Source organism: Pleurodeles waltl, chromosome 8, assembly GCF_031143425.1.
Source record: "Pleurodeles waltl isolate 20211129_DDA chromosome 8, aPleWal1.hap1.20221129, whole genome shotgun sequence".
Classification (NCBI taxonomy): domain Eukaryota; kingdom Metazoa; phylum Chordata; class Amphibia; order Caudata; family Salamandridae; genus Pleurodeles; species Pleurodeles waltl.
In genome coordinates, this window is record NC_090447.1 from 540,881,596 (window position 1) to 540,895,354 (window position 13,759).

The following is a 13,759-nucleotide window of genomic DNA, read 5'->3' on the forward strand; positions in this document are numbered from 1 at the left end:
GTCAGTATTTCAGTCAATGGAACCTATAACAAAATCCACTTGAGAAATATCAGGATTGATTAGTCTAAATTGCATATCTAATTATTTGTAGTACAGTATTTTGGTTCACTTAACAGACCCTACCTCCTTCAAGTTTGGGAAAATGTCATGTATAAAAGGATTGCTTATCAATATTGGCTTACTATGTTTATTGCTCCTACTTCTTTATGACTTTTGTGGAATTGAATGTCCTCTGCATGTTAAACAGACACATCTTGCATTCTTCACTGTTTCCCTTACAGTTGAATCTAGCTATTTTCGTTCTTCTCACTCAGATTGTGGTCATGTCCTGACAAAAGTCCATCAGAGGGCTACCTAGGCACTGCTTGGAGGCATGTTGTGACATCAGTTTGAGCACCTTTTTTGAAACAACTTCTAGCATGCCCTATTTTAGAAGTTTCAGTGGGCCTACACTAGACGTAGGGTTTGTCATGGTCTTCCATGAAACACCCTCTGACCGCATGGTCCCTCGACCCCAGCGTGGCTTATCATTATGTACAGAAATTAATTCGATCAGATAGTCCCCTCTCAAGCTGGGAGTAAGCCCATTAGGGCCTAGAATTTCCTGCAAACTTACTTGAAATACTACAGATGATCGACTTTCTTGATGGTCGATTCAAATCAGCACTCTGCCTATCATACAATGTCACCAGAGGAACGATAACTAGTTGAAGAGCACCTATTGTTACAGGTGTAATTAATTTGTATGACTGATTGCTCCGAACACCAGATATAATGTCTATGGTATTTTATTGTGATTCTCCCCTGGTATTACAAATTGATTGGGTTTGTCTTGAACAATAGAGCACTCTTCTGCAATCAGAATTGATACTCTTGTTAGAGACGCACCTTTCACAGTCCTCAGCTGCTTCATTTTTCCCGATATTACCCTCTTGGGCTCGAAGGCTGATCCAACTCTATAGGTTCAGAAGACTCTCAAATCCAGAGGTAAACTATTTGGGGGTTAACAAGCTCAAACACGATGCTGTTTGAATGTTGCATGTCTTTCTATAATGTCTCTTTGTCTTGTAACATTATTTACAAGACCGGGCTTTGAGCACAAATTTACCAGAAGTACAGAACTGACAGCACAAATGTGAAAACATTTGCACCAAGAGGGTCCAGAGTATCTCTTCCATCCCTGCAGCCGTGACCTATCAGGAGATCCTCAGGAACCAGCTGGCATCCAGCTTGCACTGACTGTAGCTGATATGTTCAAGTGTTTCCCACCACCACTGCCATTGTTGGATCCTTCTGGTTAGCTGATGAGACCAGGGAAGTTCCGAAGTGACATATTGTCCTCAGGGTTTGTTAAAGGTGTGTGTGTGTGTGTGTGTGTGTGTAAGTGTGTGTGTGTAAGTGTGTGTGTGTGTGTGTGTGTGTGTGTGTGTAAGTGTGTGTGTGTGTGTGTAAGTGTGTGTGTGTGTAAGTGTGTGTGTAAGTGTGTAAGCGGTGACACCTGGACTCTTTTTTAGTTCCTCCTTTCCGGTGCTTTGAGTGATAGTTGATGAATGTGGCACATTGTGCGAATGACGGACTCCTGGACCACCAAAGAATCCAATTGCAGTAGACCACACCATAATGGTTAGAAAAATTGTATGTGGTTTTATGTTGTAGGCAGTCAAACAACCCACTTGTTATATTGGCACCTATTGCATGCATTTGAAATGAATGTTGCCTGCACTTTAATGCTTTTGATCAGCTTTGTTCACCCTCTGAGGAATACATCTTCAAAATCCGACACTCTTTTGGTGTTTAGGCCCTCAATCCTCTTAACCCAACTTTTATTTGACCTTGTTAAAGAAAATATATTTCTTGGTATTGAAAATTGCCTCTGTCAAAACATGTCAGTCAAAATAACACTTGCACAAGCTTACCTGAAACTTAATGTTTAATCACACACCGAATTAGGACAGTTTTGTTCTCACCATTGTGAAACATAACGTAGGGCAATTGTGACAAAATAATTTCGCTGCACACTTTAACTCCACGTAAGTCAGAGGTAGGGCCTTTTCACCAGGGTTGTGTGAATGTAAAGCTTTAACTGTATAAATCAAAATATTTTACATATATACAGTGTACATTAATGTTTTTATCTACTTTTTTAATCCTTAGCTTGGCCACACAAATGTCCAGTTTACGGAACAAAGGCTTATGTTTAACCACACCCCCCTAGGTCTGATGACTTCAAAGACCGCTGTCATTCAAAACACAGGAGCACACCATGCTTACTATAAGGTAAGGCGAGTGCCTATATTTGCAGATCCGTTTTAATTCCTCTTGTGCTACTTCCTGTGTGTTTTTGAATATTCTTTATTTGTGTTAGTTTGTTTTTATTTCAAACAGCGCAGGTTATTCAGTGCAACTATCCATGGGACAAACACGATGCATTTTATTTATAGAAGTCTCCTATACTATTGAAAATTCGCCCGTGATCATGAATTAATTTAAGGATCTAAATGCCTCCTTGAGCAAGCTGCCATAAAGTAGTATAAATGGGCTGCAGTTGGCACAGAATAATGAGATGAGAGGTTTGCTTTCAAGAAGCTCTTGAATGTGCCTTCTGTGGCTGCGAGCTACCACTACACAGAACTGTTATGGTTCAAGAGAGGGACAGGAGTACAATCTGATTCAAAGTTAGAAGCCACAAAGTCACATGGCTATGTTGTTCTTGTCTGGTGTGGAGACATGCGTATTTCTGCAAAATGAAACTGTTTTTTCAGAAGGCTATGTTAGAACATGGAACTGAGCTCCACCCTGATATTTTGCATCACCCGCTCCCAAAGCAGTGGTATAATACACTGAGATAGGGTATGTTGGAAGCTTCCCTTAGCAGATCCAAGTCATTCGATTTTGCACTATTTCATTTCACAATATGCCTGGCATGCTTCTGCCTACCCACTCCTAAATTCAAAGTTTACACAAAAGTTTGCAATGGAATCTAAAATAAGGTTGCAGATCATTTCCAAGGGGAAGTGGCAGCATTTGCCTTTGATGACAAATCTGACAATCGGTTCAACATCCTAAACGCCTGCTCTTACTGATCAACCTCATATTTGTTTCTCTGTGAGTCATGAAATCGGGCAAGATTATTGCATATGGTCATAAGTTTAAAACGATTAATGTTGGTCTATCTAGTCTGTGGTGTGTTTCAGCACGAAGATGCTTCTTTCAAGCTAAATTGTGGGCCCACATACTGCATGTTCCTTCTATGTGCTCTTTTATCTTAAATTGCTGATATTAAAATGTGGGTTCATTGACTGAGGTAGTTCTCTCTTGCCTACTGTTATGTGATCCCAGGTGTTTTAGGGTGATTTGGACTTGATTGAAAACTGCCCTGATTTGTTCTAAAATGATTGGTTCTGATTCAGACACTATTTAATTTGTGTTTTTTTTTCTCTTGCAACTTTGTGATCTTGTGAGGAGTGGGCTTTGAGGCATGGAGTGCATTTGTAAACTTTTGTGAGTTTATGGGTTAGTAGGTTCTATTTTGCTCCAGTTCTTTATCGGCTTTCCTGGCTTTTTACCTAGCATCTCCATGTTTTCCATATGGTGTGTGTCTGACTTACTTTCGTGGTAGGCGTATAGACTTTTGTATGTATTAGTGATGATAGTACACTTATGCCATCACGATGGGCTGGTCCAGTGGCTTTCTTTGCAGGGGCAGTGCTTTATTGATTGTTTTCAGATTTCTCAGATGCAGCTCGTTTGTTTCTAGGGCTCTGGTTACCTGTCATATGGAAAATGTTATCCTGTTGCTGTGCATTGTCAATGCTCCCATTTTAAACTTGATTTAATTGACAATGGATAAGACTCAAAGGGTTCTGTAGCTTCACAGTCAATCTGGGATGTTCTTGAATGCCAGACCATGGTCTGTGAGATAACATATTGGTGTCCTCTTGAGAATACCTTTATTCATCTATAGTGGTGAGGCTGGAATTATTTGTAGGTCCTATAACATTGAGTTCATAAACCATTAAAGAGATGCAACTTTGGGGGTATTTTCATTGTGTGTTGAATATGGCCCTTCTTCCAAGTGATCCCTCTTGTAGTAAATGAAGTTCAGCATTTTAATAGCTCCACATGCAAGAGCATTGTACTTATATAGTATAATTATGTGTTCAGGAACTCTACCAGTGCATATGTATACTATGAAGTATATTGCATATAACCTTGCTTTTTCGTTTATAGGTTGAATACCTCATACAAATATAAAGTGTTTTTTTTTGTTCTTTTTTTTTTTTCCCAGTATGTGTTTTGGGGAATTATTAAATGTATTGAATTAATTTCATGTCCTTACCTAAAAGGCATCACGGTATGACAAATGATCATGGTTTGGGGGTTTTAGAATTGAACAAGACTAGAAAATGGAAATCTCTCTATACAGGTGTTGTGATTTATCTAAACAAACTGGATGATGAGATCCCCAACTTTAACTTTGTTCATGAGATGCTGGAATTAAGTGGACAAGCTATGGTTTTGAAAAATGAATACAAGTGAGTAGTTTGTAATACCTTCACTCTAAATAATAACATGACTAACTGAATATTGTTTCTTCAGGTCTTGGATGTATATCCGCTTCATGGAATGACCATCACTCCATCTCAAGGTGTGATACCCGTGGGAGGTTTTGCCCAACTTCAGGTCAACTTTATACCTAATGCTGTTATCAAATTTGATACTAGAGTGGAGGTAAGAGTAGTTCTGTCCATTAACTGTTATAAATTGTACACTTGCTCATTCATAAATGTTTTTTTGAAGCCAGTCTCTGCATTATGTGACTTATTTCAAACTTTTACTTATCATCCTGTTTTTCTTTCTGGTTTATAATGTCATGTTTTATTGTATTATATGTCCTTTACGTATTTAGAAATATATAGGAATTACTCAAGTGATATAGGTCGATATCTCACTCTACAAATTTGCCTTTTTAGCACTTGCATATTTGCATTAAACAGCAATTTCACTAAGTTAGATCCTGATGGCCCACGACAGGGTGCAAAACCTAATGAGAAAAGAGAAGGTAGCCCCAAACAAACAAGTGGGGTGCACAAATCGCACAAATGGGGGAAAGATGAAGCGCGTCTCAAGGCATCAAATCACAACAGCAGCAGTGCCCCAGAAGGCAAACGAGTCCCAAGAGTTTAAGGAGTGCACCCCCAGAGAACACAGACAGGTACAAATGGGAGGCAGAAACATAAGTACAGGGTGCAAAGGCATCAATGAGTACTTCATGCCAGTGGGGAAAAATGTCAGCCACAAAACTCCCCTTGGAGGATCAGTTTCAAGACCACAGCTCAACTGGAGATCTTTCAGTGACAGTGCAATTACACTGGGCACCTCCTGGGAGGATGCTCCTCTAACTAAAGCAGCACAAGAATCTATGCTGGAATTAACTATACCAAGTGCACAATAAGTTCAAATAGCCCACTACAATTAAATTGAGCACACTATCCAACCTCGGAAGTGGGAACCTCCCATCCCCGATTATAGTGACTCAAAGCAGGGGTGGGTCACCCGAAGACCTCTCCTCTAAAGTTAATGGCATAGAAGGAAGCCTCAAAGGAAGCCTGGACAGCTGGGCCCAATATCACCAACCTTAGCGAAGTACTCAACCTCCCCCCACTGGGAGGGGTCTCGCACACAAGAAGAATTAGAGGAGGCCTTCAACAAAGAAGAGTAGCAGTGTGCAGAGGGAGCGGGTGCTCTCACTACGCCCATACAAAATAGTGTAAATCAGTCCAGTACTAATGGGGCACAAGCACTAAAACCACAGACTCTCTGACAGAAAGGATGCCCTGCTGACTGGATGGGATGCATTAAACAACACACTAACGGCCATAACTAATGCAACGATCTCCAACACAAACAAATTAGACACCCAAATTCTGCAAAGTTTGACAAACACCACTACAGCAATAGACAATAAGTAGGACAAGTTAAACGCGCTCATTCGAAGAGCACAAGCCCACATGAAGGCCGACAAGGGCCTGGTAAATCAGACATACCAGTGTCACTGCAGCCCAATTTTGGACAAACTCCAAAAACTGCAATCAGTTATGTCCATAATAGGGACAGATCTAAAACAGGAGTTGGTTCAGTGGAGAGACGTCAAGCAGCATCCACATCGCCCACAAGGCGCAAATAGCCTGCAAAAAATAACATCTATCTATACCGCACAGGATGAAGCAAACCCAGTACAGCCTTTAGATATTCAGTGGAAAGGCTCAATCCAGGAGTGCGAAATAGTGGAAGGACCCTTCGTTCCCGTCTTGTCAAGGAAAAACATAAAACGCCTTAGGAAAATGCATAATAAAACAGCAATGGATCTGTAAAGGAAATACCCACACCCTTCCAGTCACGGCAATCATAGCCGACCGAGAGGAAACCCCAGGGCAAAACATAAGCAAATCACAGACAAGAGTGCACAGCTCCTGTTCAACTGGGAGATTCAAAGTCCCAGTCCACAACAGACCAGCAGCCATCCTCACGGTGTAGGAACAGTCCTCAAAGGCAGCAAAAAGGAGAAACAGGACTAACTGGATGTAAGATTCTGGGGGCACTTGGCTTGGAAATCACAATAGATGACCTCAATGGATTACAATCAAATTGCTCATGGCCTAAAGTCCAGCTGCAATCTGTACTCCCTGAAGCAACCACTCGGCTTTCAACTCTGGGGAAGCATGATGGAACAGGATTAGATCACAGAACCATCCACGGGTACATCCTAAAAGTACAAGTGAATGAGAGCACTGTAAGAACCAGCTCCAACCGGTTCAATTCAAGACTCACTCAGGTAACCTTCCCCGGAAGGACCCCTGAGGGCACAAGTGAGCAGACTGGGGATCCTACCTACGAGGGGTCTACATCCTGGACCCCAAAAACAATGCATTCCTACGCAAATCCTCCAGCTCATTAGTATTGTACGTATACCATGAATCAAGTGCCCACCGCGGCAGAACAAAAAGCAACCACAGACGCCAAAATTAAGTCTGCCCTGCACACCACTAAAGACGAAAAATCAATAATTAAGCATTCACCACCCCCAAAAGTCGGGCTGCCCACACACTTATTTTTCAGCAGACCTACAAATCTCAGGGCCTTTGGGACATCCTTAACCAAAGCAACCGTATGAGAATCTGTAACGCTATCCAAGGCTTGGAACTAATAAGTAGTAAAGATCTACAATATGTAGCCTTCTTAGCACCAAGAAAGGGTGACATAAGCGAGTGCACCGAAGTTTGCTTCAGCAGCACAGAGATAGCGCAATTTGTACTGTCCAAATGGGAGTTACTTGAAGACTGGGGTATAGAGCTAGTAGAGCAAAATACCCCTCCTTTCTAATACCGCAAAAAGAAAAAAAGTAAAAGGGTGGACCTCTTGATGATAAACCTCCGGGCAGGCAGCCGGAGATCTTTTCTGCAACATGCTAAGGGGATATCCCCCACCTTCACTAAGAGGCCAAGAGAGCTCACAATATCCATCACCCAGGGTGTCTCGCGCATAAGCCATTGCCAGGAAGGGGGACCACAAGACTAGAAAGTCAGCAGGAACACACACACTTTTCAATCCTGACAGAATCCTGCAGCACAAGGATAGATCTGGAATCTGCTCTGACAAAATAATCCCAACCGGACGGATTCTGTATAAAAGCAAGTTGGTGTCATGAACATAATATCCTGGAATATTGCAGGGGCCAGAAAAATTGCTCGAGATCCCAATTTGGAATCCTTTTTGAACGATTTTGACATAATCTGCCTACAGGAAACCTGTAAAGTAGCTGCAAATCCACTAGATGGGTTTTAAGAATTTCTTAGTCCGGCTGCTAAAGCTAAGCCTTAAAGGCACCCAAAAGGCAGCCTCTCAATCTACATAACCCCATGCAAATCCTTCATTGCTAAGATCATTGACCTGCAATCGGCTCACATTTTAGCTATCATTATTGAAAATTGGTTGCTGGAACAAACATCCATGCCAGTCATAATAATAAACATTTACATCAACCCTAACATGGCTCATGAACCGCACCTGCTAGACACAACTGAAAAAGAATTGTTATCCCTAAGAGTGGCATATGAGAACTCCCCGTGGATCATTACAGTTAACTTCAATCTAAACATGGCCAACTATGGCAAAAGACGCTCCAGAGAAGGCGCCCTAGATCAGTGTCTGGGCATTTCATCACAAGAATCACTTTTTAGGGACATGGACATATGTGACCACCCCCTGGTTAGACTCCTAGAGGCACTAGGCCTGAGGGCTCTAAATGGCAGATTCCCCAAAGCCACCCCAGTGAACCAGAGTCACACCCCTAAGAAATCTGCTTCTACCCTAGACTACACTTTTGTTACAATGGACATCTTCAAGTACTTTCAAGATTTCAGCAAACAGGTGAGATGCGAGAGTGACAACCATCCACAAATGATGAAAATAGTGAACAATCTTCACGCCACTACACTACAGAGGATAGGTGAACAAAACCCAGGAAGCCACTTACATCGCATAAGATGGCCAACATGCATATGGAGAAATATGAGGCATGGAAAGCTAGCTTAACATCTGATCAAACGGAACAGGTGGACATAATCACAAAATGGGAGGCAACGTTGACATCATTAAGGAACCGGGTAGAGCTCAATCAACCGCTAAAAATCTGCCCGCTTCAGAGCAGAAAATGATGGTTCACGCAGGACTTAAGACAACAGCTTGACAAAACTTTCAGATTCCTAAAGAGACAACTGCCGGCTAACAGCCTCCTGTGCACTTGTCATGAACTAAGAAAGGGATACAACAAGGCACTATGGGAAGCAAAGCAGGCATACATAGATCAGGAATGGATAGGCATTGTGGAGGTTAGTAAAGAAAAGAACAGCCAACGCTGTGGTCCATTATCAATCAACTGGAGGGCAGGACCATTGGGATCCAAAGTAACGTGGTGCTGGAGGGAAAGTGTATTGAACACATCTCAAACCTCTACGGCGGTTTGAGCACAGCAAAACCATTTCCTACCTCAAGCCATTATCCTTTGAAGTACAAAAGATTGAGGAACAACTGCAACATTGCAGGCAGAGTGGGGATCCTGGGCCAAGCAGCCTCCCTGCAGGAGTACTAAAATATGACCCCACCCTCTGGGCAGGCCTGCTCTGCAAACTGTTTAACACCAGCAGCATGGAAAACAAAATTCTGGATTCCCGGAAAGGGGCAATTTTTCACCCAATTTACAAGAAGGGCTCCTACGGGAACCCCGACAGCTATCGACTAATATCAATGTTTGACACTGAGGCAAAAATATTTGCGTGTCTCCTGCTGGAGAAACTCGAATATTAGACAATCAAGCTTAATCTAATACCCCTAAATCAAACTGGCTTCTGGCCTTCGGCGAACACTTCTGACAAACTGATAGCTCTAGCCATGCTTGCAGAAAAATACACAAACAAGAAAATGGCCTTATACACCTGCTTCGTGGACTTATCCAAAGCCTTTGACTCAGTGGACCGGAACAGTCTGTGGAGGAAGCTAGCAAACCTCTTAATCCCGCCAGAACTGCTAAAAGGACTACAGCTTCTGTACATAGAAAACTGGGCAAGGGTGAGAGTAGGCAATAATGAAAGAATGTCTGCCAAAATTCAGATTGACAGAGGTGTCAAGCAGGGCTGTGTTCTGGCTCCGATGCCTTTCAACCTTTACTTGGCAGACCTGTGCACACAACTGAAAACCACCAGCTTCCATCCCCCCCCAAACTGGGCAAGCACCCTATAACAGCATCACTATATGCAGATGACATTGTCCTTTTGAATCATTCAGGTATCGAACTCCAAAAAGTGCTTAACACCTTCAATCAGTATTGCATGACTAATGAGCGGGTGGTAAACCTGGAGAAAATCAAGGTAGTTCTTTGGCAAGTGGGTAATCAAGAAAAAGAAATGGTTCTGTGGGGATCAGTCTGTGGAAAGAAGCAGAAACTATAAATATCTTGGCGTCTGGCTACAGGAACGCTGGTTGCATCGCCTGCACTTGAACACCCTCAGAACTGGAATGGGGTCTCTACTTGCATCAGTTCTGTCCCTGGCCGCGAAACTACAAAGTCCAACTTAGTGTCCACTCCTTACTGTGATTAAGGCAAAAATCCTGCCTATCCTGGGATATGGTCTGGAATTATTTCCCGGTAAGCTAAACAACTTCATGAACATTGCCCAGAGCAAAGTCTTTCGTCTTCTTTTCCGCCTTCCATACAGAAACTCTCCAGCACAGATTAGATTGGAATTTGGGTTACAAGTCCAAGCATTAGCACAAGACGGGGCTTTGCTTAAATATGCCTCCATGTTAAGACGGGCTCAACCAAACATATTAAAGAGACTGATTTGGGAGGAAATTGGCACAAACTTGGCAAAAGTCTCAAATCCATGGCCAAAGAGAATCGGTTCAGGCTTAAAGAATCTGCCGGCAGAAGAGCTATGCTTAAAGTCTTTACCCTACAAAAACTTCAAGCAATTACTAAACAAACAAGTCAAGCTGCTCCCATGGAGCAAGGACAAAGACAAGTTCAGAAAGCGATCGCACTCATGGATGACAATTAACACTTATAAGGCTCCGACAGCACAGCCTTACATGGCAGAAATATTTAAAAAGTCTCTAAAAATAAAGGTGCTCCATGACACACTTGGACAACTACCTTCATTGGATGCTGCACCAAAATGGCTTAGACCCGCAAACAGCGGAAGATGCAGACTTTGCGTACATCATCAGGAAGACTTCCTACACATCCTTTGTATATGCCATGCTCTGTTACCTTGGCGGAAGCTGTATCCTAAAAATATCTTCAATGCCAATGGTATCAAATTGTGCTGGCAGGCTATCCTGTTTAGTCTGAAAGGGTTGACTCTGCAATACATGGCCTGTTTGGTAAAATTTATTTTAAAAGCTGAATACCTCTTAAAACATGCAACAAAAAAAGACGGTTGACCAAGCCACCAGCTCATATCAGAAATGAACACTGTCAGCTCCAGGCGCACGAGCAATGGCTACAGCATTTTCCTCCAGCTTCACTTTTATACCCTACCCTTGGACTGGACAAATCACATTTTAATAGTTCTAAAAATTCTATATTAATAATTAACCCAGCAACATTTTCTGATGTTCATCACCTAGAGCCCTTTGAGGAGGTATAATACGCCAGTCAGTGGCTCATTGTTGATCTGGTATGTATGACTGTACACCATAAGGCAATCAACAGGTGAGTAGGGTTCATTTGGTCTACTAACAGTAAGGGAAAATATTAATGTATTGAATGTTTTATGGTATTCTAACGTTTTCTTTTTGTATGGTTATTGCAATGATTTTAATTAATTACGCAATACAGTATAAACTAAACATTGATGTTTTCTCATCTTACATTCTCTGTGAGTTTGCTTAGACCTTGCTTGGCTTTGGGTACACTTATCCCTCTACATATAGTGTTGTTTTGTACTGTGCCGTGTACTGTTTGTATAGGCAATAAATCCGACCTTCCTGTGCTCTGTTTTGTATGTTGTGTTTAAAAAAAAAAAGTAGTGTATGTTTTCAGCTGTCTCAGTGATCAGCACTTTATGCACTTTTAATGTAGCTACCTGGAAGGACTTTTTTTTTTATCATTGAATTTGGTACACAATGAATTGCATAGATTTTAATATAGGTTAGGAGTTTGGGTACCATGTAAGTTAAACAAAGGTAAATACCATAATGTACTTTGATCATACTTTATAAATCTAATTCATCTGAAGATGGTATAAAATTGATACATTACTGGGGCTAACGAACGTTTTCATGAAACAATATCCCCTTTTCAGACAGAATGAAGCGTTGAAACACTTAACTGATTATATATTTTTCTTGCCCCCTACAAATTACATTGTGCATTTCTAGGCAGCCAGATCCGGTTTCATTTTACTCTGTTAAATCAGTCTTTTTCCCTCTAAAGCTCACCCCTACAGAAGGAAATGGCGAGAAAGGTCATAGTCCATTTCTTAAATGAATCACCCTAAAAACAGATTCGTCAATGTGTGCCGCATTGTTTGGGATTTTGTGCAAAGCACAAGCATCATGTGTAAAGGTCTTTTTACAGACCAGTTCTACACATCATACATTGGAATATGTGATGGGATGAAATAGACGCTAGTTTGATTACTTTTAAAGCTTCCTGAAAATTTAGTGGATGTGGGGGACACTCGTTTAGATTCTGTGCTTGTCTTGGGCACATTCCCGGCACCGATGTGAAGGCAACAAGTCTAGTGTTCGTAGTTTCACCGGTAAGGATGGAAAAACGTCAGTCTGTTTGGTTATTGTCCTTGAGAGGTGATTTGTTCTGGGTCATAGAAATAATTACTGTTTGTCTCTGAGAGGCTACTAAGATAAGTGTCCGATCAGACAGATGTTATGCAAGGATCTCTAGCTGTAGAACGCCTGCAGTGCTGGAATGGAATCGCTCAATCCAGATCAGAGGCTCTGAAAAGCATAGTGTTCTATGGTACAGTCTTTTGCCTGCGAGGCCCACATCCGAGTCCTTCCTGCTAGGAGCGTCTGTGAGTGGCATGTAGGAAAAGGCTTGTGAAAACAACATAAGTACAAAAGTCCTTTTAGTCACAAGGTGAGTAAGTGTTTCTAGGCTTCAAGTGGGTTGGAAAGAGAGGCTTTCATAATTTAGGGCTGGGACACAGGTCCATGTTAGTTCGGTGCATCCAGAAAGGCAAATGATTTGGTTGTCAGTCAGTCACAAACCCGTCTGGTACCACTGAAAGGACTAGAGCAGCAAGAAACATGTCGGGTTGATGATGTAGAGAGGCTTTTGGGGCTAGGTCTAAACAATTACCTGGCCAACCTTTTGATTATTGAACGTTAGTGGGGTTTGGGTGGGGGCTGTTTATTATCAAGCCAGTATGCTTGGGGTTGGTGAGCAGAAGGTTTCAAGCTTGTTATGCCAGGGCTGTGGCTGGTATAGACATGTTCTGGATACACAGAGAGCTGCACGATAGGTAAAAGGGTTCTTTCCATGCCTTCTGTGCATATTACTCTACCCACCTCTTTAGAAGGCATAGTATACTGAATTTGATGGGGGCCTGGTTACTACACATTTGATATATTTAACTGGAATCTGGTGATGTTTGCTAATGTAGTCTCCTACCTTGGAACCTTTTCCCATTAAACAGAAGCTCTCTGATTTGGAGGTGTTTGCTTGCTCACGGGTGTGCTGAAAAAGCTCAGTTTAACTCTTTCAAACATACTTTAGTGTTAGGCAAAGTATGGGCCTAGTCGTGAAGATTCCTTTTGTTAAGTGAACACAAGTCAATTTATCTTCATCCACCAGATCAGCTCTTAAATGAGAGATGCCTTGGATAAGAAATGTGTTTATTAGGTTCTTTGGCTTTCTTAACTAATTCTTCAAGGTGTTTACTTCATTGCATTTTAGAGAGTACTGTCAAGGGTGCCAAACAAATGTCGGAGTTACAGGCCAGGGTTCTCAGAACAGATAATCTAGTTCAGATTACAGTGTATGGATAAGGTGATCAGGCTTCTGGTGACACCTTCAGACATGTAGTGTCAGGGTTGTATTTGCCAGATATGTCCTCGGATATTCAAGCAAAATCAATTGTTGTACCTTTTGAGGGCTGCATTTATTTTGGGGCTAAAGCAATTCATATGTTGAAGAAATCGAAAAAGGTTAATTTTTGTTGAGTCTTTCAGTAAC

The 13,759-nt window shown here is 41.8% G+C and overlaps 1 protein-coding gene across 1 annotated transcript in view; it reads left to right on the plus strand.

The window, feature by feature from the left end:
* Positions 1-13,759, plus strand: part of CFAP47 (cilia and flagella associated protein 47) — a 2,216,809-nt gene that overhangs the window by 230,345 nt on the left and 1,972,705 nt on the right. Inside the window, exons 17-18 of the mRNA XM_069204610.1 lie at positions 2,155-2,277; positions 4,600-4,731. Coding sequence (XP_069060711.1) covers positions 2,155-2,277; positions 4,600-4,731 — 255 coding nt within the window. The remainder of the gene's footprint in view (positions 1-2,154; positions 2,278-4,599; positions 4,732-13,759) is intronic.